At 44.4% G+C, this 24,799-nt stretch overlaps 1 protein-coding gene across 1 annotated transcript in view; it reads right to left on the reverse strand.

Annotated features, from left to right (window-relative positions):
* The window catches only part of ITIH5 (inter-alpha-trypsin inhibitor heavy chain 5), a 46,844-nt gene extending 22,354 nt beyond the window's left edge, over positions 1 to 24,490 (reverse strand). The window contains exons 1-7 of the mRNA XM_066182678.1: positions 24,294 to 24,490; positions 20,613 to 20,657; positions 15,790 to 15,953; positions 14,925 to 15,032; positions 12,810 to 13,060; positions 5,734 to 5,903; positions 4,646 to 4,762 (exon numbers count right to left, since the gene is read on the reverse strand). Of these exons, the coding sequence (XP_066038775.1) occupies positions 4,646 to 4,762; positions 5,734 to 5,903; positions 12,810 to 13,060; positions 14,925 to 15,032; positions 15,790 to 15,953; positions 20,613 to 20,657; positions 24,294 to 24,413 (975 nt within the window). The 5' untranslated portion in view covers positions 24,414 to 24,490. The remainder of the gene's footprint in view (positions 1 to 4,645; positions 4,763 to 5,733; positions 5,904 to 12,809; positions 13,061 to 14,924; positions 15,033 to 15,789; positions 15,954 to 20,612; positions 20,658 to 24,293) is intronic.
* Positions 24,491 to 24,799: the final 309 nt, after the last annotated feature.

The following is a 24,799-nucleotide window of genomic DNA, read 5'->3' on the forward strand; positions in this document are numbered from 1 at the left end:
CTGTCTGTGGCTCTGGTACATAAACCTCAATGACCCCAATCCATGGACTGTCTCCCCTAGCTTCATCTAACCACTTCCATTTCACTACAGTTTTGTCTGGTGGTCACAGGGCTGTGTCTGGCACATCAGCAGCATCATCCTTTGATGAACTCAGTGATGGTCCATTTGAAACGTTTGGGACAGCTCTCAGTGTCTTCATGAGTTTTCAGTTCGAGCCTCAGCAGCATTTCCATGCAAACCCTACTCTCACCTTTGCCTCCTATTTACTCCAAACTCAGTTAGGGGACTTGCACTTTATAAGTGGTCTGGGATCTTCCTGAGAAATTTTGTCTCTGCTTCTACTGCCTCAGCATGAAATAAAATTGGCTGTTAGTCCTAAGACCAGAAGCAGATGCTCCCTTCCTGAATACCTGAGGGCACCTTTCTCTGAAGGTTGCTTGTTTCTCTGCATGACCCTGCCATTATTTAAAAGTTTTAGGGTTAGGCAGATTATTTTTCTGCATGACAAGTACTTGTATTTCTCTTGGAAGAGAAACTTTATTTTCTTGGACCAAATAAGGTCTACACGGATCTGATGTCTTATTTACTGTAGTACTTCTTATATCCCATATTCACACCTCCAGAGAGGACAGAGATAACAGTGCTGTGGGGTATTCCTGAGCAGGAGGCTGCTGCAAGAGGTTTTTGGTGCTGCAGACAGCTCTTCTGTGTTTCTCTTGGGTTGTCTTTTTCTGACAGAAATGGAAAACCTGACAAAACTTTCCTCGTCACAGTAGCTTTGAACGCTCTGAGGGCTGTAATTAGAATTAGCATTTATTCCAAAGTTTCCTGGCGATTTAAGGTTGTTCTCCTGGGCAGCAGCTGTTATTTGGACCAACAATCAACAGGCTCACAGCCAGTTCTGCAGCAACCAGCAGAAGTCAGAGGAGTTTGGAAGGAGAACATTGAGTGCTCAGGTGCTTGTCTGCCCCTTCACCACCCCAGAGCTCCTGGGGGGTGTCTGTGCTGAGGCACAGAGGTCAAGGGGTTGGGCACACAGGGCCCTCAGACAGGCTCCAGCAGTGTGGGTGACTCAAGGGTGCCAACTGTGTCCCTTGGACAGGCACAGACAAATGAACTGAGGCCCTTGAAAATCCCCAGCAGGTCCCAGTTTCAGCTGGGTTCCTCCTAAAGCAATTAACCTCAGAGAAAATTACAGTCTGGCACGCCACCATTGACACGTTTCCAGGCTTGCAGTGAAGCCAACTGCTTAACTGAGTGTGTGGCATTTATTGCCTGTGGGAAAGGTAAGGGGAAACAAATCCGTGGTTGAAACAACTCTATTTCACCATACCTCTTCAAAATATCTGCAAATTCATCCTCTTGTGGGCATATTCACAACTTGGAATGTTCTTGTTCTTTAACAAGAGTCCTTCCTCACCATGTTCAGTGAAGTTGGATGCAGTGATGGTTATCACAAGGTGGTGAACTTATAACTGGTCCCTTTTTCTCCTGGTTATACCCATGTAAAACTGCTATATCCCCTCCTACCTAGCCAAAGGTACCATAAAATCAGCAGGGTAGACTGCTCAAAGGGCAAATCATTTTGCTACCCAGTAAACCCTGCAGATATAACCTTTTCCCCAGGCTCTCCTGGCTGTTGAAAGCAACTATTCCACACAGAACTAGCTGTCTCTTTGCAAATGAAGTAACAAAGTTTATGGGAATTTTCCTTGCCAGTGGGACAGCAGTAATGATGTGCAAAGCCTTGAGTACATGAATATTTTTTTCTCATCATGCTCAAGAATTTTCTATTCCTGAACTTTATCTCCCTGCCAGTGCTAATAAAAGGAGGCTGTAGCAAAGGCTTAGGTTCTCAGAGGGGTTTGACGGCTGCAACACATCTGAGTCTGCTGGACATCACCAGAGCTCAGAGGCTGTGAAATATCTTCCCCCTCAAAGCTAATACACCTCTTAGTGATGTGAGGGGAATGTTTCAAGGGTCTTAATCACAGAACCAAAGAACTGTTAAAAATGGAAAAAATCTCTAAGATCATGAAGTCCGATTATTAACACAGCACCACTGTGTTCACCAGTAAACCATGTCTCCAAGTGCCACATCCACACCCTTTTAGAACACCTCCAATGATTTGATTCAAGCTGATCAACCAGTCTCACTCTATGTGTTTGCAATGGGGCATTTGTTGCTTCAAAGACTGAAATATCTTAGGAAAAAAGGGATGGCACAAACAGATAAGAATTCATGTTGGAAAAGGAAAACCTTGTAGAGGAAAAGCTAAATGACTACAGTTGGGTTGTGGGAACTGTAAGGAGGCATGAAATCCTGACCCCACTTAAGTCACTTTGACATTTACTTTGTGAAGGCAGGTGACTGAAGGGTACAAAATCTCCTCCAGTTGCTGCAGAAAAAGGTGCACGGCTGATGTTTCCCATCCTTGCTTATACAATCCTAAAAGATGTCCTTTGCCATAGTCACTGCAGCTGACCCACAAGAGCACTCTTTACAATTGCTGACTGTATTTTTAGCTGACCTTGCATGTGACTCAGTAGAGAGAAATGAGGAAAGATAGTCCCATGGGATTTCCCAGCCCTCTACACACCACCACAGATCACCACAGCTGTAAGAGTCCAAGAGAAAAGACAAAAAGGAGACATTTCCTCTGCTCAGATGTATCCTGCCACTAGGGAATCTGTTTGTAATTTAATAAACATCTTAATGACATCAACAACTGGGTAAAAAGGACACGGAGCAGACATGGCTGTAATTGATCACACTTTCCTAGAGAAAGAAGAGAAGTTTATTTTTCAGCCAGTCCTAGATTTTGGTCTTTTCTTGATTAATCTATGTGGGGTTTTATGATTTTGATCTTTAATCCATAAAGTTCTATTTTTTGGAGCAGCTGGAATCAAAGGAAGATAGTGCTTCCATCCCATAGCACTTCTCCATATTGTACCAGTGGTTCTCCCTAAACAGAATACACTGAGATAAAAGGCAAAAAGTTGGGTGCAGCCTCAACAAAGGTTCTGGATAGACACTTCTCTCACTTCAGGCTCAAGAGGAACCTCTCTGTAGCTAATTTGCCTGAGATCCAGGTTTAGCAGCACCAGCTGCCTAGGCTAGGAAGTAAACATTTAGGGGTTAATGGCTGTGTTGTTTTTAGTAGGTATAATGAAAAGAAACTCAGATACTCAGGAGGAGAATAAAAGCTTTCATAGTGCAAGGTTAATCTGCGAACTACTGGTGCAGCTCACAAAAGCACCAAAGCCCTTTGGAGTTTTAATCTCCCTGGTTCAGCACTTGGTCACTGGCTGTCTGCTTCCAGCCTGCAGGACTGGGGGCATTTGTGCCAGAACTGTTAATTCTGAGAGGCAGGGTGGTCATTTTTCAGCAGGAAGATAACAGAAAGACAAGAACCCGGCTCTGTCCACAGGACTTTTTACAGATTCAAAAGCATCTTGATTTGAGACCTCATTCAGCACAGGACTAAGGTTGCTTGTTAATAACTCTCTTGATGAGTCATCTTCTTCCCCAGTCACTGGGGAAGATAATGTGGATCCAAAGAATCCATATTCCATTTATATTTTATTGCCTTTCAGCTCGGTATGGTGGTTCACATTAAGATCTGTGGCCTGGAAAAATGTCTGAGATTTGTTCTGAAAGACTCAGATTCTCAAAAAAGACAAAATGACTTTTCTTTCAGGAGAACCTCTTGAGTTATACTTCACTAAGTGTTTTGCCAAGGTAATTTAAAGGCAGAAGTGTCTTCTCTGTGCTGTTAGACTGGATACTAGAGTCTGCTGAATGCACTTTGCTGGGAATTCTGCCTGATCTACCTCTCTTCAAACCGCTCAGAACAGAACCGCCCCAGACAATCCTATGCTCAATTTTGGCAGCACTGACCTTTACAGAGTGATGAATCTTTCTACATCCCTTGTTCCCATCCCATTCCCACTAAAATGACCATTTCTCATTGCAGGTAAATCATCTTACCCTGAGGTGTCTTCAGAGCCACCTCTCTCCTCAGACACAGCAGAAGACATTTCGCAGAAGGATCACAGAATGATTAAGTTGGAAGAGACCTTCAAGATCATCGAGTCCAACCCAGCTCTAACACCTCAACTAAACCATGGCACCGAGTGCTACATCCAGTCTTTCTTTAAACACATCCAGGGATGGTGACTCCACCACCTCCCTGGGCAGACAATTCCAATACTTTATCACTCTTTCCTTAAAAAGCTTTTTCCTAATATCCAACCTATATTTCCCTTGATGCAGCTTGAGACTGTGTCCTCTGTTTCTGTCAGTTGCTGCCTGGAGAAAGAGACCAACCCCCACCTGACCACAGCCACCTTTCAGGAGGTTGTAGAGAGTGAGAAGGTCACTTCTGAGTCTCTTTTTCTCCAGGCTAAACAACCTCAGTTCCCTCAGTTGTTCCTCACAGGGCTTGTGTTCCAAGCCCCTCAGCAGCCTCTGGACGGACTCAAGCATCTCAACATCCTTCCTAAACCGAGGGGCCAGAACTGGACACAGTACTCAATGTCCTTCCTAAACTGAGGGGCCAGAACTGGACACAGTGAGACAAAGTCTGAACCAGCCTTTGCCACCTGAGAGCTCAGCAGTTCAGAACAGGCACAAGGAGCTCACCTGCTTCAGCTTCGTCCCCACCATGGAAGCACTGCTGTCCAGCACAAACACCACGTTCTTGGGCAAGGGAGGAAGATCTGTGGGGGCAAAGTAGTGCACGAAATATCCATTGAGGATCTGTGGAAGAGCAAGGGAGTTATAGGTGAGGTCATGGCGCAATGTTCTACACACACCATTATGGGATATTTGGGTGCTTTCAGTGACTCTGTCTACACTGGAGGATACGGATGCTCCTTGGTGTTGATGCCTTGAGAAGGCTGACCTGGAACAGAGGCTGGACAGAGCTAGAGAAAAAGTAGATATTTATTAAAAGGCCTTTAAGGGTACACCTTGGGCAGTACAAGAGTCTGGCCAGGGCTACATCCAAGGTGGACCCAAAATGGACACAAAATGGACGACCGGTCATGAGGTCTCAAACTTTTATAAGTTTGGGTCCATTTGCATATTGGAGTTTAATTGTCCAATTACAGCTTCAGGCTGTGAGGTCCCATCCTTTTTTTCTCTCTTCAGCCACCATTGCTTATGCTTTGGGGCTTGAAAACTTTCACCCATTGTCCTTGATATCCATCTGGAAAAGGATTTGTTTTGTCTAACTACTCTGTGAAGGGATCTGACTGACACTTAATATGAGGCTCAGAACTGCACCCCTAGACAGCACAGAACCTGAAAAACATGAAAGCTAAAACTTAAGGCATCAGTGTCCTTCTTAATTCTGGTCCCCTGTTTATCGAGACTGGATAAGCCAACTGGAGCTCTCCACATCTCCTTCCATGGCTGACACTGGGGTTTCCTTCCAAATGCAGGAAGGATATAATATGTGTGCCCACAGATCAGAACCACAACATGCACTTGAGGAACTGGCCTGGTATCCAGAATTGTACAGACACTAAAAAAGAAGCTCAATGAAGTCAGGGTTTAAGTCCAAGTTTTGGCTGCTAATTGACTGGTTTTATTTCAGACTGTTCTTATAAGATGGAGGAGTAGCCTTCACTCAGAAAGCATTTTCTAGGTATTTGGAGCAGGTAAAACAATTGAAGCATCTCAGGTACAGTCAATAAAACAGAAAAGATGAATCATGTGTACAGTACCTGAACATCCCCAACACTCAGCTCCCTGTTGACATCGTATCTAATTATGAAGTCTCCCAAAATTCCATTTCGGGCGATTCTGGTTTGCTCCACAACACTGGGATTGAATGTAACCTTAGCTAAGGTTTTGGTGTGCCCAATGACAGTAGAGGGAGGAGGAGACACATCACCTGTTGAGATAAAACCACAATATTACAGTTTTTTTCCATTGCCTTACAAATGTCAAAGCACAGGTGGTATTGCCACGGAGCCAAGTCAGCCAGAGTAACTTACTGGGATTGAATACTCAGCTCTCCAGTGACTAAAAAAAGAGAGATTGAAAAAAAAATTAACCCCTCTCCTCTAACTTTAAAATGAAACCCATCTTGCAATGCTCTCAACGATATAAATGTTTGTAGAATATTCCTGTATGCAGTTCTGTTTGGCCAAACACACAACCTCAGACTTGCACATGCTGTTCATTCCAGCCAGCTCTAGACATCCAGGACACAGATCCTACACCTGAGATCCTGACAGTTGATGCAGGTATGATTCATTTGACCTGTTTAAACATTTCTTCCAGGATTAGATGAATCACACTGTAGATTTTTCCTTATTGATTATAAAGAATTCTTGAGGTGGCATGTTCAGATGTACTGCAGGCATGTGAGGTGGGATTGATCTGAGTGACTGAACCCTTGATCCGAAAAACATCTTATGTGTAATGTCTGCATTTTAAGAAGTCACCTTAGCTGCCTTTATGCTCAGCAAAAGTTTATCATTACAATCACTGCAATTTCAGCCTGACTAATTCAGACAAAATCCAACACTGCCAGTGCAGCCATACAAATTGCATCCCTAAGATGTAGCTCATCCTAAACTCCGAAAATCCTTCCTGAATTAATAAAGAGGGATGTGCCTGGCAGAGGGTGCCTCAGATAAAGACAAATATTTAGGTCTGAGTCACCCTACAGGAAACTCTCCTTGTATTGTTATCTGTGCTCATTCTCTAAAGTTTGAGGGATGTGGAAGTTCGCTGTGTCCTCTCTATGTAAACAAAATCCCACCTTACCCTCTTTTGGTTTGCCAGCTGTTCTTTCCCTCTGTACTCCATTTGGACCCTTACATGAGACTGATTTGGCCCCTGAACTTCTCCAGATTTTGAGGGCTTTCCCCCTTTTCCTAGCTAGCTTTTGAAAACAAAAAAAAATAGATTATCAACTGAAGTTGTTCTTGGGTGCTTTAGCTCTCAAAGTGATTATTCCAACACTCCTCTGAGGCACAGAAGTTCTATTAGGTCTGCTCCTGGGCTGGTTAGAATTCGTAGGAATCAGCCGCTTAATTATACTGTGAGGGGAAATCTCAAATCTTTGCCAAAAAATGCCCAAAACCTCTGTGGTATGACAGGGAAATTGGGGATGGGAGAGGTTCAGTTCCAGTTTAGGTGTACACAATGCAAACACCTACATCTAAGCTTATTTTCTAGGCTCCACTATTCAAGCGGAGATCAGGTCAAGAATGTTAGAGATTAGGGTATGATGCATCTGGCCAGACAGACATCTGCTTTAGGATAATTTTAATTAACAATAAATGATCAGTACTGATCCAAATGATAAGTTGCAGGCGGTCTGGAAAAGTTCCATTCCAGGGGGTCCAATAATTCTGTTTATGTAATGAGCAGTGGCACTTCACCTTTGTAAAGGGCTTTGAGCAGCAGTAGGGAAAGGCAATATGACATCTGTGAGCAACAATGAACACAACCTCACATCCAGACCCCACAGTGATTTACAAAACCAGAAATATGAGATTATGTCCTGTTAACAAGTAGGAAAATAGAGGCATGGGGTGATTACCTAACTTACCTCATTTCCCACAGGCCAAAGTCCATAGAAATGCCAGGATTAGGGTCCTGGTGGGTTTATGAAATGATTAGCCAAATCTGTAACTTTTACTCTGAAGTGCCATGTACAATCTAGGTTCCTCCAGGAAAAAGAATGAGAGTGAGATTCACAAATCAATAGCACTCTGGGATGTTCCTTCCAGGATGATTTTGCTTTACTTTCACAGCTGTCCTGTGAGTGCATTTGAAAAGATGAGGCACAAGACTGTTCTACTGCGATTGGGAAGGGTTTTATCATAGGCCTAATTTTACACAAGCAAATTATAGTTAGAGGACCTGGGCTATGAAACAAACTCCTCAGCAAAAACCTTGTCCAAGGAGACTGAATGACAGATATCCCTCACTAAAATCAAGAACTGACTCTGCGTCACAGCTTCTCACGCTATGAGAGCTCCAATCCATTCATCCTGACGGAAACAGAGAGGGAGGTCCCAGCCAGTACACTGAAATCACATAAGGGCATTAGTTTTGTACCTTAGAGGGGGCTTATAAAATGATTACCCAGAGCTTTGACACTTTTTCTAAAATCCATATGCAGTTCAGATTTCTCCTGGCAAAGAAAAGTTATAAATCAAAATTGCTATAAGATTTTACCTCAGTCCTGATCTGTTTTTATTTTTATAGCTGCCCTTTGATCTGATGAATCAACAGATACAATATGTTTTTAATAAATAATGCATCAGATTTGCTTGTATCTGCCTTCTTGAATTTTCCATCTGTATTCTATTGCTTCCAGAAATCCCATTTAACTGCCAGTATGTGAGAAAAGCTTAGAATACACAGAAATGGCTTTAAAGTTCATTTATAATTTCTGATCTGGGGGTTTCACATCTCCTCAACTGCTGGAAGGAAAGCCTGCTGTGGGTTAGGCTGCCTGGTCACATCACACCAGAGTCAGTGAGAATCAGTCAGAAACTCCCTCCTTATTCCTCCTGTACATCCATGAAGGTGGCCTTTGGGCAGTACTTCCAAGTTTGCCATAAATACAATGATGGGTGGGGACAAGACGCTGTGCCACAACAGCACGAGCTCCAGTCTTAACAATTCTATGGACCACTGGAAATCAGCTTAATTAGGTAGGAACTCCATGCCTCAGTTTTCCCCACCTGTCAAATGAGCATAATCACATGTAACCCATTTTTCAAAGCAATGTGGAATCTAGGTGGAGCTTGTGGATCACAATGCCTTCCTCTACTGCTCCTCAAAACACTCTTTGGTGGTGATAAATGTCATCCTTTCTAGCACAGACAGTGCTTTAGGGATCTCTGGAGTGGAATTTTCCAAGGCTGTCTCACACGGCCATTTTAAGTGACAAGAATTGCTGAGGAATCTCTCCAATCCTCTTCATAGCCACTCATCTCCATCCTTGTGACAGAAGTTAAAAACCAAAAAATAGTCTGATAGGAAAGGTCCAAAAAACCTTTTTTTTTTTTTCCTGGAATAGCAAAAATCAGATCTGGAAGGTAACTTATCAAATTCATCCCATGTTCCCAGACCAAATCCCTTCCTACTTAGTTTTTTGATACAATCAGGAAACATTCCAGACCTCCAGTAATGGAAATTCAGTGCCTGCACTTGCCAGTCCTTTCCAGAGCTTCACTTTTTTCACTGTTAGACATTTTCAATGTCTAATTTACATTTTTTCTTGTGGACTATAAACCCATGACTTCTTGTTTTTTCGGTAATTGACACAGAAGGCACAGGAACCGTTTCCTCCTTTTAGCAGCATTTTATATTCTTGAACAAAGTTCCAATATCTTCCCCCAGGTTTCTTTTCTAGGCAGCACTTGATATCTGGATCACAATTACTCTCCTCTGTTTATTGGCCTTGTTCTTTTTAAACAAGTGACAGAGAGAGAAAAGTCTATGAGATATTTCAGAGTCCAGAGCATGGATGAGCTCCAAATGCTTGGGCTGGTTTGTGCTCACACTGAGGGAGTTAAGCCTTCAGACAAACTTTCCACTATATTCAGCTGAAGAAGTAAACAGAGCAGGAAAAAGCATTTTCCAGATGAAATTGTCATCCTCACAAGAGGAACAGTTAAACCTAAATTATTTTGGAGTCTGGCAGATTCAGAATTAGAGCTCAAATGCAAAGTTCATCCTCCACTACCATGTGGAAACTTCCAGACAGCTGTTATAAGGAATAAAAAGCTTTCTGAGACCTTTGACTTCAGAAAGAAACAGTCATCCTCGAGCAGCCCAGTGTCTCCTGGCCAAGCCCATGGCTAGTTCTCACACAGCTACACTGCAGGAACAAGATGAGGACAGGATCCAGGACATCATTCAGAAAGTGGCTCCGTTCTGAGGTCACAAGAGAAGGTCAGGATCTTCGACCTCAATGCCTCCTGTTTTGGGGTTTGTATGTGACAGAAGACAACACCTGCACATGCCAAAAGGTCGTTTTCCAAAACTCACATGCCTAATGCCTTCCTTTGGGGAAAATACAACTCCCAGATGGAGCCATGTGCACAGGAGTTACTGTACAAGGAAATATCCGAGAAAACCTGTCATCACATTGTCTCTGCTCCCCATTCGGAGAGGATGGATTCAGGACTTTCTAAGAGACAAGAAAAGGACATGTCCCCAAGTGAGACTGGAAGAGACACTGGGATGCTGATGGCTCAAACACTCAGGGAAAGCTGCTGATGGGCAAAGCACCCACCCAGGTACCAGGGGCCAGCACAGCCCAGCTCAGGATGCAGCCTGTGTTGGGCCAGATAAGGAGAGAGCCCTGGGAGATGGGAACTTTGTCCTTATCCAGTGAACTCAGCTGTGGTAACTCCCCTGCCCAAGAGACATTCACACAGAGCCTGAAGGAGCTCATGCTGCTGATGGGCCATAATGGGACATAATTGACAACAGAGTTAATTTAATAGGCAGCTGTATCTTCTGAGAAGGTGTCAAAGACTCCTGAAGTGTCCCATGATCCACAAAATTCCATCATTCAGGTGTCCTTGATCCACAGCATTCCAACAACCATTACAAGATCCCCATCCCTGGGCATTCCCACCTGAACCTGGGTGAATATAAACCAAATAGATTGTGCATTCTGAGGATTTCCCTAGGATTTCCCTCACCACATGATGGATCTAGCCTGTGATCACCACTCTGAGCAACAGACATTGAAATTCCAACAACCAAGTTTCATCACAAGTCTTTCAGGTGGAGATATCTTGCTCCTCTTACACATTTTCTTAAGTGATGTTTTTATGGCTTTATATTGTCATATTACTATAGATAATAGGAACCAAAACATATCTGCCTTCCTGTGCAATCAGGTTGTTCTAAAATAAAACCTGCATGTGTGTATTTAGAGACACGGATGATTCGCTGTCATTTCAAGAACTTGAGTTACCCTCACCTTTTGGGGTGAGTTGTAACAGCTTTGTGGCTCAATATATTTTTCATCCACTACTCTCAAGGTAATTTATTAATACTTATCAAAATCTCATATTTCATCATTAACTCTGAGATAGTTTAGACATAGGAAATAGAGGAAGAGAGCTTTCATGACATATTTAACATCAAACCAGTCAGGCAGTGCCATTTTCCCATGTTCCAATGTCCAGCCAAGTGGTACTGAAGAGTTTTAAGCCATGGGAATCCAAGAGAGAGGACTTTTTTCTAGTTTACTCCCAGTAGATAGACTGTATGCCAAGCAGCCCTTCTTCAATTGTGAGATTCACAATTCACCTGTCTTTCATTTAAAAACTCACAGCCTTCCCTGGAGGTCTCACTGGATGTGCAGATTCCACACTTTTTGGGTGTCATATGAGCATGAAGGCTACAGAGGGAGCAACTAATGGCTCTGATGGTTTGTTTTTGGATCCACCTTGAGAGATGACAGTCAGCTGGAATATAGTGGAGAACCACATGATTCCAGACAGAAAGGGTCTGTAATTGAATTCTGAACACAGATGACGCACAGGGAATCTGAGCTTCAGTTGCATTACCCGTCCTGCAACGGAACACTTATTTTATATACATTTTACTGGCTAGGGAGGAATATAGAATCCAACAGCTCAGGCCCGTTTTTATAGGGGCTCCTTGAAATCTGAAGCATGATGCCAAGAATGTCAGTGCTCCCAGATTGCCATTTGGATAGTGAGTTACATGAGTTTTCCCTGTGTGTCATTTACATGTAGGAATTTCCATACTGTGCTGGACCAACAGCGTGTCTGCTTTGCTTAGCCTGTCTCTACCCTTGATCAATGCCAGATGTCTTGCAGGAAACCACATGCCAGCAATGCACTGTGATATTCCCTGATAGGTGAAAAAGGCTTCCTGCCTCTCCTGACGAGGAGCAGAGGACATTTATCACTTGGCACGTGGATGTACAACACAAAGACTAATGAGGCTTGACCTCAAGATAGTCCAAGTCACTGAGAGCCTTGATTTCATGTGATTTGGATGAAAAATCAGTAGGATCTCCCTGAGCAATCAGTTTAACTCCAGTTCACCTGCACAAGGATCTTTCTGTGGCAGATATGGATAGCTCCACTGATTTTGCTGAAATTTCAGATGAAAATTTCTCACCAAACAAATTATTTTATGCTTGTTTACATGATTTTGCTGGCACTGTGTCACTTGGAGTGACTGAGGGTCAAGTCCCAAAAGACTCTACATCCTCCTTCCATCTTTCTTTTTTGGTGTTTTTTTGACAACATGTAGCAATCACAGTACCATGAGCTGTTGGTTTACACCAGAAAAAATTACATTTACACTGTCTGAACAGTGAGCAAGGACAATTGGGAGTAAGAGCAGATGCTCAGATAGAGCATAGTGCTTTGGCAAAGTATGGATTTTCCTCTTGGAATTTCCCATGTTCTGAAGTGCAGGATTTCCTATCTCCCTTGGCATGGATGGATGGAAAAAACAATTCACTTGAGCGAATAAAATAAACAGTTCCCAGGAGATGTGGAGGCCAGGGAAGAGCCTGCTCCAGTGCTAAGCACAAGGCCTGAAGGCCCAGTTCAAAGCTCTTAAAGACAATAGCAAAAAAACCCAACCCTATTGAGATGAATGGGATCAGCCCTTTATTCATTAAGCTTCAAAGCCCTCACGGGCTTAGGCACAGATACCACACAGACGCAGCCATCCAGAGAAAACAGATCCAACATTGCCAGGCAGCTTCTTGAGAAGTGATCAAGGCCCCAGAAATAACAGAGCCGTGGGTCAGAAAATCCCTCCTTACCTTCGGCTTTCCCGTTGCCTTTCTGCTTGCTGTTTCGAAGGGGAGGCACCTCCAGGTTCACTATCCCTGAATTCTCCAGGATGTTCACCTCCACCCGCAGCCTCCCCACCAGCTGCTGGGGCCGGATGCTGACGGTGTATTCGTACTTCCCCAGCCGCCTTTGCAGGAGCTCCTCATAGTGCAGGATGAACCGGGCCTGCATCTTGCGAGGAATGAAGACAGAGGCCTTGAACGTCTCGTAGCCATTCTCCCTGCGAGGAAAATCCAAAGACGCTTTCACATCCCATACACATCACACATTTCCTCCTTCCCCTCCCCCACGATAGTTTTGCCCTACAGAATCACAGAATGCGTAAGTTGGAAGAGACCTTCAAGATCATCGAGTCCAACCCAGCCCTAACACCTCAACTAGATCATGGCCTCAAGTGCCACATCCAGTCTCTTTTTAAACACATCCAGGGATGGTGACTCCACCACCTCCCTGGGCAGACTATTCCAGTATTTAATCACATCTTTCAATGAAAAACTTCTTCCTAATATCCAACCTATATTTCCCTTGACGCAGCTTAAGACTGTGTCCTCTCGTTCTGTCAGTTGCTGCCTGGAGAAAGAGACCAACCCCCAGCTGTCTACAATCACCCTTCAGGAAGTTTTAGAGAGTGATAACTCTGTTCCTTGTAAATTATATCCCCTGATTATTATCAACTGAACCTTCCCATCAAATCTTGTTGAATATCAGAGAGTGGTTTCCCCCGGGAAGAGGAAATACAGCTTAATGCGCTGCTGTAGTAAAGCATCCCCCACACCCCCAGCAGGTGCTTCCAAATAGGGAAAGAGTTTCAGTTTACCTCTGGACATTTTAGGAAGTTTACCTAGATTTTTCCATACCCTCCTGGCAGTGATTGGCTCAGAGCCAAGAGATAAGCATCTATTAGACCTTGTCACCATTCTTCAAACTCTGTATCTCTCTCTAGTGGCTGCAAGCCAGGTTGTCCCTCCTAAAACATTCAGTATTTAGGAAAGAGCACAAACGAAAGAAAAAGCTTTTCGGAGTGTTCCTAGCAGGGTGTCAGAGGTTTCTCAGACACCTGTGCGTAGCTTATCTTCTGTTTTCTGTAACATTTGTTATTTTAAAATTTTTCCTTATTAAACCTTTTGCTTTACAAAACACCTCTGAAGAGCAGTCTCGCTAATTAATTTTAGCCACTTCTCTGCAAAGGCTGGACCTTCAGAGACTGATACATTTACATGTGGTTCATTACGCTCTGATCACCTGCTAACCTATATCAGCCTGGGAAACCTCTTTCTAAGTATAGTAAACAAGAGGCTTACTCCAATGTTCCCTCAGCTCAAGTATGCAAATCGTTTCTAGAAGGTTCCTAGTTCTTTTTGTTACTATAAGTTGATTTTTGGTGCAGAAATTTTAATATTCCTAATAGTTCTCCCCTACTGGAGCCTTCCCTCAGACCCCGCCTGAACTCCTCCCCACACCAGGATGGGTAAGTGTCCCTGTCTGACCCTGGACCCTGCCTTTTGCCCCTTTTTACTGACTTTTTCCAGTTCACTCCAATACAGTGTACATCTTCTTGTTTGTTATTTTTGCATTATTAAAATTCCGTTTCTGGACAATTGGATCAAGGCTGCCTCTCTCTACCAAGTCGCCATCGGGGCAGAGTCCCGAGGAAACTCAAAGGGGTCCAATCGTCCAGGGTCAGACTCCCAGAAGTTTCAAACACCTGTTGCATTTACCATTGAACTTTGTTGATTTACTGCTTTGTATAAATAAAGTGTGTTCTTGCTTCCCTCTTGAGTGAAGTGGATGACTCTGTCCATGACATCACTCTGATTTTCCTTTTTATTATTCCAAGAATTCTTTCCCCCAGTAGTACACCCTGGAGCATCTTGGAATTTAAAAAGTTGTGTGACAGGGTTGGAAAAGGCCACACACAATTTTTCATGGCTTGGAGTATAGGAATGACACCAGGCAGTGCAGATAACATTCATTTCAGTTGCTCCTTCCTATAAATCCATGGATAGGCATGCCAAGGCAGCCAAGATAAAGATGGCAGGAGAGTGCATCACTTCCCAGAACACAGCCAAATTCACAACACTCACCTTCCTTCTGTGGGGCTTGAAGGTTTCTTGTGCCTTTCTTTGTCATTGGTGCTATTTTTCTTTTCTTTCCCCGTGACCTCTCCATAATAAGTCTTGTTGCCAATGCTCCTGGGGAGATCAGAGATGTCAGCATGGTCACTCTGCACCCAAGTACAGTGACAGGTGTACATTTGCTACAGGTGTGTTCACAGACTTTGACGTGAGAAGAATCTCAGAGTGCTGCTGGTGTCACTGTCCTGAGTCCACCCAAGTCTCTGGGATAGAAGCCAACACAGAAATTCCCTGGCTGGAAATACTAGCCTAGTACAAAGGCAAAAGTCTCTTATTCTTCCTATTCACTCTGAATGGAAGTATTTTTTAAAGAGTGGGTCCCCTATCCCCTTTGGTCAAGTCTGAAGCTGTGGTCCCAATATCTGTATGCAGAGAGGATCTGAGCATGATCAAACCAAATATGTTTGAGGCCAAGAGTTTAATTTATTAGTCATTTCACTATGAGGTCTCTCTCTATATGGTTTATCATTCACACCTCCAGCAGCCACTGAACCTATCTGCTGGTTGGAGTTGACTTCTGCTCCATTGACAATGTGGAGAACATGAAATAACAAGAAGATTCTTAGGAATTACAGTCAGTCAGGTGAGATAAATGTATCTGCCAGTTTTGCTGAAACTATCTCTGGAAAGGTTTTTGAGGCCTTGAAGAAGTTTTCTCATTCAAACCAGAGAAAAGAGGAGAAGGAAGACAAAAGACACGCAGATGGGAAATAGAGAAATAGATGGGAAACATATTTTCCCTCCCAGTTTACACTGAGGATTTGAATTTAGTATCGTGGCATGCATAGACTTGGTCTGTGCATTACTTACTTACATGGTAAAGTTGGAGATGAAAGCTGCAGCTGGGATCTGCATCTCAAACACAGCTTCCCGTGCCTCGGAGCCGCTGTTCACCATGGTGCAGGACACGGTGGTGAAAGCATACCGGGAAATGATCGTGGACCTCACGTGGAACTCGGACATCCGAGGCCTGGTTTCCTGTGGGAATCAAAAAATCACCTCTAAACCTTCAGCTGGATAACTCACCCCTTCAGTGTTCCAATGGATCTGATATTTAATATGGACTAGTGAACTCTCACCCAATGAGTATTAGACCGCCTGACAACAACATGCAAAGTGGGCTTGTCCTTGAAATTTCAGGAGAGCTGCAAACAGTTAATCAGGAATGTGGTACTGCCTTTGTTCATGCAAAGAGGCCACAGACATTGTCCAGTGCTTGGGAAAGGTCTGAGAGCTCTGCTTATGTCAGCCTTCAAGTTGTGAAACACCCTGACAAAATCCATCTCTGTCCTAAACTGAAGCCTTCAACCCTGATTGTGTGAGAGGATCAGGGTTATTCCCTTGTGGCCTGGGAAGAGAAGCCCAAAATATGTCCCCATGGGGTCCAGAACTGTGTCACAGACCCTGCCCTGTGCACTGTGCACAAGAGCATATGGAAGACTTCTTGAAAGACTGATATCACCGTTTTGTGAAGCAGAACCTTCCAATTCATCCAGTCAGATCCCTAAGTTATGTAAACAGAGAAACTGCTGTCAATGTAGTCAACTGAGTCCTCCTCTGCTGAGAATCCATCCTGGAAATCTGCACCAATGGATGAAGAGACTTAATAAAAAACACTGACACTGTGACATCTCAAGCAAAATATTTTAAGCTTTTTAGCCCACACTGGACTCCTTCCAGCAGAGAAGCAGTGAATGACACATGATGGAGCAGTGGAAGCTGAAAGCCAATTTCTGCTTCTTGGGAATGTGTTTTCGTGCACAAGTCCTGAGTTGGAGTATTTCTCCAGACTAATGTGTTTTTTGACAGCAACATCTCCATGGAGCTCAAATGTTTTCTTCCTGGAATACTTCACTGTACTTAACTGTAAGCAGACTTTGAAAGAGAAAAATCTCTTTGTCGACTTACACAGTCAAAGATCAAACCCTCAAAAGCAGAGGGGAGATAAAGAGTAAAATACACTGTAAATATAGAGCAACCTCGCAAAGCCAAATACAGTGAGACTCTTCCTAATGAGGTTGGTAAAAACTCAGTCACATAAGAGTTGTGAAGACAGGAACAGGCTCTTCAGCTGCATGTCCAGGCTTTCTTTCAGAACAAAAATAATTTTGGCAAACAGCTTAAGAAAGAGAGCAAGTGTTTGTCTGAGTATGAAACAAAAACATTTCTGCAGTAGCTGATGGCATCAGAAATAACTGAGCATCCAACTAACCAAGCTGCTGGGCTAGTGAATTGCAGGCAAATGGAAGAATGAGGATCCACTGGAAACACGGATCTACCAACAGACTTGGCATAAAGCCCTGCCTGCCAACACTTGCAAGGCTTGGAGAGACTGATTATGTGTCTCAGATGAACCTAGTCATGACAGATTATCTCTAACTGGGGAATGTGCTCTGTGCCCAGGATCCTGCTCAGCTCACATGGAGCACAATGGCAAGAGAACAGAACTTCCAGGGTAGGATTCACCTCACTGATTTTAGGCAGATCAGTGCAATGGATCTGTGGCTCTAGGCTAGAACACCCCTGCCCAGATCTAATGCCCCACCCTTAGATCACTGCTTAATTAACTGCTGTTAATTAGAATTAGATCCTGCTGTTCTTAGGACCTTCTCTGATACACAGGCATGGCTTTCCAGTCTCATTATCCTGAAGGTGGAGAAGATGGGGAGTTTTGATTGAAATAGGGTTGTAGGAATGTTCTTAGATATAATGAGCTGATGCTTCATTAAGTCTTCCATGCCACTAATTGCCTGTGGCATAGCAAGGTACAGAGAGGATTTAATAACAGAAGTCACAGACAGAATTGGAAACTACAGAAAATTCTTTGGTGTCAGACCTTCTCCATTCACCCCCGTGTGCTGCAGTTCATCAAAAACTGTGGGTTTATATGCAGCTGACAGATGATCAGCAAAAGAGGATGAGGCCCTTTGCCTTTCACTTGAGATACAAGTGGCTCTGCAGTGACCTGTGTTACACTGTGAATGCACTGATGGATTCACAGGGACTCAGGAAGTCTTTCAAATGTGACAGAGAGCACGAACTTGCCATTGTTAGGACAACAACAGCAGAATGGTTGTGTTGGGTGGGAAAAAAACATTTCTAACCCTGTAGCCTGTCACTGGCAGAGACCAACAGTACATCCTTAGAGGAGAGTGTAAAATCACTGTTTCTACCCAGAAACATTCTCTCAGTTTTCAGTAATTTGTGGCTGAAGGAACTCCCAAGTCAAGGGTGGTATTTTTGTGGTATATTTGTATTCTGTGGATTTCTCTTCTATTGATTTACACAGTAATAGATGCTTTTTGAATCCAGGTAAACTTTTAGCATCTGCAACATCCTGCTGTAAGGAGTTCCACAGCTCAATGGTATTTTATATGGGGGAAAAAAGTCACTTAGGAGTTTTTTTGCTAAATCCACTCTTTGCTGGCTTCAGCTGATCTGTGTCATAGAATCACAGAATGGTTTGAGTTGGAAGGGACCTCAGAGCCCATCCAGTTCTAACCCCCTGCCATGGGCAGGGACATCTTCCACTAGACCAGGTTGCTCCAAGCCTTGTCCAACCTGGCCCTGGACACTTCCAGGGATGGGGCAACTATCTCTATCCCACTGAACAAGCTCCAGTTCGGATATCCTTACAATCTGAGGAAAGGCAAAAAAACAAAAAACAAACAAACAAACAAACAAACAAACAAACAAACAAAAAAACCAACAAAAAAAAAACAACACCCACCAAAAAAAAAAAACCCACCACACACCAAAAACCCAAAAAACACCATTCAGCACCCCTCCCTCTTCCTGGTGGATGTGAGTTGCTGTTGGGGAAATCAAGCACTGAATAAGGACATCAAAGAATTGGTTCACCTTCCCATCCCTGGAAGGGATCTGCTATTCCCTGTATATAGAAAATATAAATGGTGGGGACACAGGCCATTTCCAAACAGGTTGCTCAGTCAGGCTGGGCATGCAGCCCAAGTTCCACTCTGTGATTCTTGTGCTGCATTCCCTGGAGGTCTTGCACAATCCGCCAGTGCCTGGTGCTCTGACTTACAGCTGCACAAATGCCTGTTTGTTTTCTGCACTTTTTATTGAGGCTTTCAGAAGATGAGAGGCAGCTCAAAGGGAAAAAAAAGAAAAAAGGCAAAACAAACCATTTGTTTAATGTTATTATTACCATGATGTATCATCTCTATTAAAAATTAAGTGAGGGAATGCCAAGGCAGCAGATTAGCACACTGCTATGAGGCAGGTTGGCTGGATGCTTTTTGGAGGTGTCCTGGTTATGATGATGTAATGGCAGCAGAAATGAATTTTTCTCACCAAACAAATCATTTTATGCTTGTTTACATGAAATATCTGGAAGGACAGAAAAAGAGCTAAATATAAATGAAATCCATTCCATATTTTTGCCTTTATCAGTTACTTTCATCAAAACAAAGTGAGTGTGTCTCAGATTAAGAGTAGTAAACTGGTAATAAGCCTGAGAGTTTCTTTCTAGGCTGCTGATTCCAATCTGTCAAAGATGAAGGGGACCAAAAACTGTTGAGGTGGTGGCTGCTCAGTGTGTGAAATGAGTTACACCAGTTCTCAACTGGGAAGTCCCCCAGAAAAGCCAGAAAAATAACTGGCCATGAACAGCAATTCCACTGGCTACCTCTCTACATCTAAATTTTAGATTTCTGTGCTGAAAGAAGGATATTGACTTTCTTGTTTTCTTCCTTTCTCCAGTAGACTTTTCCAGAGAACAACAGAGATTTTCAAATTTCAAAGCAAATTCCCTTTCTCTTCAAACTCAAGGAGATGTCATCAGGCTTATGTGCACTGTGTTGTTAATGTTTGTAACATTAGAAGTTCTTGCTCTAAATCTGGGTTTGAGAAGATGGATTGGGAAATATTAGAAGAACCTGTACCTGTTTCATTTTTTTTTTTTGTTACCCAGAATCTCACTCTACCATCAAATAGTTCATTCCTGGGTGTTGCTTTTTATCTTCTTTTCTGCTAGAGTCAGGATTAAATGCTCGAGATGATATTTAGTCTTCAGACTCAGATGTTTATTAATTCTTATCTGTGTTACATTCTCACAGGCTGTGAGTTCTAGCTAACAAAGTAAAAAATGGCTCTGTCTCTATCTCTGTACAAGGCCTTTTAAGGATAAACTGTCCAATTATGAAATGACACCTAAACTATTTTTACTTTTAACCCAATAACCAACCACCCATGGGCCGCAATCTGGACTTTTCTACCCAATTACAAAATACCACCCAGACCATGAATAAGAAGATGAAAGAGGACTCAGCCTACGCCCTATAACCTCCATCTTGTCTTATATGTATTACTACATTCTAAAACCTTAAACTCTAAGTTTTCCACCCTGTGATATTACACGCTTCTATTCAAAGTACATGCCCATAATCCCAGTGCTGTCACTCAATTTAGGAAACCCTTTCCAAGGCCTCAGGTCAAATGCAGTGTTTTCTTGGGCGTCAGTGCCTGTCAGCACATAAAGTCTAAAATTCTCAGTGCCCAGGGTTCCAACACCTGGGCACAGGGACACACACACACACACACACACACACCCCCAGGAAAAGTGTAAAGTTTCTTTTACCATGAGGTAAAATAAAGACAGGGTGTAATACGTACCAGCCTCTGCAGGAACTTGGCCTGTCTTGGGACACGGCGAGCAACCTGCAAAGAGTTAATGGAGTGAGTGGATTCTGTTCAGCTCACAGCAGACATGTCACTTGTTTAATCCCAAACACGGGGCTGTGTGACTGATCACCCATGGCCAGGTTCAAATGTTCCTCTGGTTAAAATTAAAACCTGAGTCTCTTCTGCATTAACAGACCCACTGATCAAAGCTCAGCAGTGGAATGTGGCTGTCTCAGGCAAGGAGGTGCTGGGTGTTTTGCAAATGGTTCTTGGCAAGGGACCCTCTGTATGATGGCAGGAAGGTCAGCCTTTAGCCCTGGCCCTGGATGCTAAGAACATCCCTGGAAGTATTGAAGGCCAGACTGGATGGGGTTTTGAGCAGCCTGGTCTAGTGGAAGATGTCCCTGCTCATGGCAAGGGTATGGAACTGGATGCTCTTTAAGGTCCCCTTCAACCCAAATCATTTTATGGTTCTATAACTAGTTTAAATTAATGCTACAGCTTCAGCTGCATAAATATTAGTTCAAGAGCAGATCTGTTGCCTAAATACTCTCCACAGGTACTGTGTATTTATTGTGCAGTGACAGAAAAGCACTAGTTATGCGCAAAACAGGAATAAAGATATTTTAATTCAGCCACAGACCTTATTATGAAATGAAGTGCTTCACCTATGACACCGCAATTGTACTCACTGTCTCACCCTTCTCATCAACTCTGAGTTCTCATATGGTGTGAGACTCAGCTCAACAACATCTCCAAATCAAGTCCCTTCCCAAAGCAAGTCTTTTGTCAATGAGGGAAGCCAAGTGCCATCTTAAAATGTCAGTGGAGCCCCACAGAGCAGAAGAATGCACTGATATTTTTTTACCTGATTTGCTCTTTCAGTTGATTTACTCTGAAATAGCAGCAGCACTTGCCAAAAAAATGATTTTATGTCTGTTTATATCGTGCATTGAAAAGCTCAGGAATGCTCAATGAGGAAATTAAAGTTTCATCCAAGAGAATCTTTACTATTTCCTTCTGCATTATTTTAGCCAACATCTTGTAAAATTAGAACCAAGGGCAAACAGCTTCCTTGGGAAAGGAGGAGAGGAGAGGAGAGGAGAGGAGAGGAGAGGAGAGGAGAGGAGAGGAGAGGAGAGGAGAGGAGAGGAGAGGAGAGGAGAGGAGAGGAGAGGAGAGGAGAGGAGAGGAGAGGAGAGGAGAGGAGAGGAGAGGAGAGGAGAGGAGAGGAGAGGAGAGGAGAGGAGAGGAGAGGAGAGGAGAGGAGAGGAGAGGAGAGGAGAGGAGAGGAGAGGAGAGGAGAGGAGAGGAGAGGAGAGGAGAGGAGAGGAGAGGAGAGGAGAGGAGAGGAGAGGAGAGGAGAGGAGAGGAGAGGAGAGGAGAGGAGAGGAGAGGAGAGGAGAGGAGAGGAGAGGAGAGGAATTGTTTGCATCTTGAGTTTCGGAAGGAACTTTCTGTCTGCGTCTGTTACCTCAGACAAATAAAGCCCCTCAGGAGCCTGCTGTGAGAGGCTGCAGAGTCTCCATCACTGCAGGTTCTTCAGAACAAGACAGATAAATGTCTGTGAAATTTGCCCTGCCTGGAGCAGAGGTAGGGATGAGACATCAATAGCCCTCAGTATTTTTCTACTGAAGGTTCACCTTCTGGAACAAATCCACCTGTTGCTCTGTATGGGATGGTCACAGGGGTTTTTAAAGACTAATCAGTGAAACTGGAAACCTGGTAACTTGGTACTGTTTTTATCTTGCCCCACCAAAACCCATTTTATTTTCTTGCTTAGTTGCATTAGAATGCTCTGTGTGACTTGGCTCCTGCAAGAACCACCTTCTAAAGTCATGGTGATACCCATGGACATCAGTGAGGAGCTAAGGATCACCAGATAGCAGCATCCTGTTTTCTAGGACTTCATGACTGGTGCCAAAACACTCCTGCAGGGTTTGTTATCAGTCCATTGGACTGTTCCAATCAGGCAGCTTCACTGGCATCATCTAATGGAACCATTTCCAAATTGCCATCAACCTTTAGCTTTAAAGCTCTCCAACACGCTCATTAAAGCCAGATAATTGCTACTAGTGACCCCATAACCTATTGCCATCTGTTAGTCCCAGCATGGTGTATGGGATATAAGCTGTGCAGTGGATTTGTTTCTAGTGCAGTATCTCGATCTAGGGGAGCACCTGCCTGTTCTCAGCCTGGCTCAGGTGTTCAGTGATGACAGACAGATGTCCTCTTCTAGATCTGGCTGTCCCAGGGCACCAGGTCACCACACCTATTTACACATCACTGCTTTTCTGGTGGAAGTGACTGCTGCCACTGACCTGCCAGCAACACAGCTCCTGTGATAACACCCTCACGTGCCTCAAGCAACATCCACCAGGTTACTTCAGCACTGTGAGCCAGTTCTTTGAGCTTTGCAGCTGATTTTCCCCCTAAAGCAGGTGTGTCATCCCAGATACCACTCCACTGGCAGTGATGGAGATGTTCTCTCCCACTTGGACAGGTGGGTTTTGTAAAACAGTGTTGGTTTGTGCCTGAATTCCCCAAAAAGGAATATTCATCCATAGTAATCAGGACTGATAACAAAGTTTTTGGTGTCCCTGTCCTAACAGGGGAGAGATGTGGACACTTCTGGAAAGATTCTTTCTATTCTAGGTGGGATAGATACAGAGACACATGAAGAGTCTTAATCTTCCTACCTGCTGCATGGCAGAAGATGCCAAATACAGACAAATACTGACATTTTAGACAAACTGGAGTATCCCATCTGACCTCCAGCAAGGCACAGGTATTCCATAGTCCCTGCATTGTATCTGTCAGGCCCACAGGGGTGCATCAGGTGCTACAAAGCCTCTCAGATCTGATCAAATTTAGATAAATGACGGATGCCCTAAGTGACCCAAAGTCACATGTGGTATCTCTTATGGACCCGACAGATGTGAGCGAGACCTGAAGCTCGGAATTTAATAGAATCCAAGTGGTTTGGATTGGAAGGAACCATAAAGGTCATGTAATTCCAACCCCTCTGCCATGGGCAGGGACACTTTCCACTTGAAATGGGTCACAGCCTCCCAAACCACCACGCAAACTCTTGCAAAAAGTTCATTGCCCTTTCAATCCGATTTCCTCAGAAAATCTAAGCCACACAATAACACAACATAATAGCCCTCACTTGTAGACTATACATTTTTTTCTTTCATTGTCAAGAAACGTTTTAGAAGCTGGGATTCATGTGGTTTTTTTCATCCAGCACGAGTTAAAAATCAAGTACAGTAAGACCATAGGCAGGGGAAAAAAAAAAAAAAAAAACAACCAACCAACTATCCCCCGAGCTTGAAATACTCGGAATTACTCAGACTGGAGCGTGGCCAGCACACGGCGTTAACTCCCTTGTCCCTGTGAAATGCCTCGTTAGCCCAGCTTGGGGATGGATGTCAGACCGAACCCGTCCCGGGGCAGCAGCACCACCTCGGGAAGGTCATCTCCTGGCTTAGCACCTCCAGCACAACTCCATGCTGGCTCTAGCACCTCCCACGGAACTGAGCCGCCCGCACAGGTGGAATAAACGCGTTTTTATCGCACTGCCCCGCTTGTCAATACTGCTGGTGAAGCGGGGACAAACCACCCGCGGCCACCTGATGCTCCCGAGCAACCCACCGCCTCAAAACCTACCTGCTCCACGATGCTGTAATCCGCCAGCAGCTGCTCCTCCAGGTACCTGGCCATCAGCTCGGAGTCGGGCTGTCCCGCCGAGGGGGAGAAGCCCCAGCAGAGGCAGAGCCAGAGGATCATGGTGCAGAGGAGCGCCGGGGCTCCTGCCCCGCCGTGAGCGCAGAGCCAGCCCCGCTGCCTTTTCGCTGCCGGCAGCCTGACAGGAGACACAGCGACCCACCCTCTCCTCCTCCTTCCCAGCCCGGGACCGGCCCCTTTTCCCCGCAGGGCGGCCTCCTGTGCTGCGGGGATCCTTGCAGGGTTCTCACCCCTCAGCCCTCCGGGGGTCCCTCCGCAGGAGCCGCCGCCGTCCCCTGCGCTCTCCCTCAGCCCCCTCTTGTCTCCTGCGGGACAGAGGCGTTGCTGGGGATCCCCGAGGTGCTGCCACTTGTCCTTTCGGCACCTGCAGCCCCTCTCAGCTGAGGGGACAGTTCCTACACGTGGCTGGGTGCTGAGGAAGGGACGGG

The sequence above is a fragment of the Chamaea fasciata genome, unplaced genomic scaffold, assembly GCF_029207755.1.
Source record: "Chamaea fasciata isolate MVZ Bird 193981 ecotype frontalis unplaced genomic scaffold, bChaFas1.0.hap1 SCAF_5, whole genome shotgun sequence".
NCBI lineage: Eukaryota > Metazoa > Chordata > Aves > Passeriformes > Sylviidae > Chamaea > Chamaea fasciata.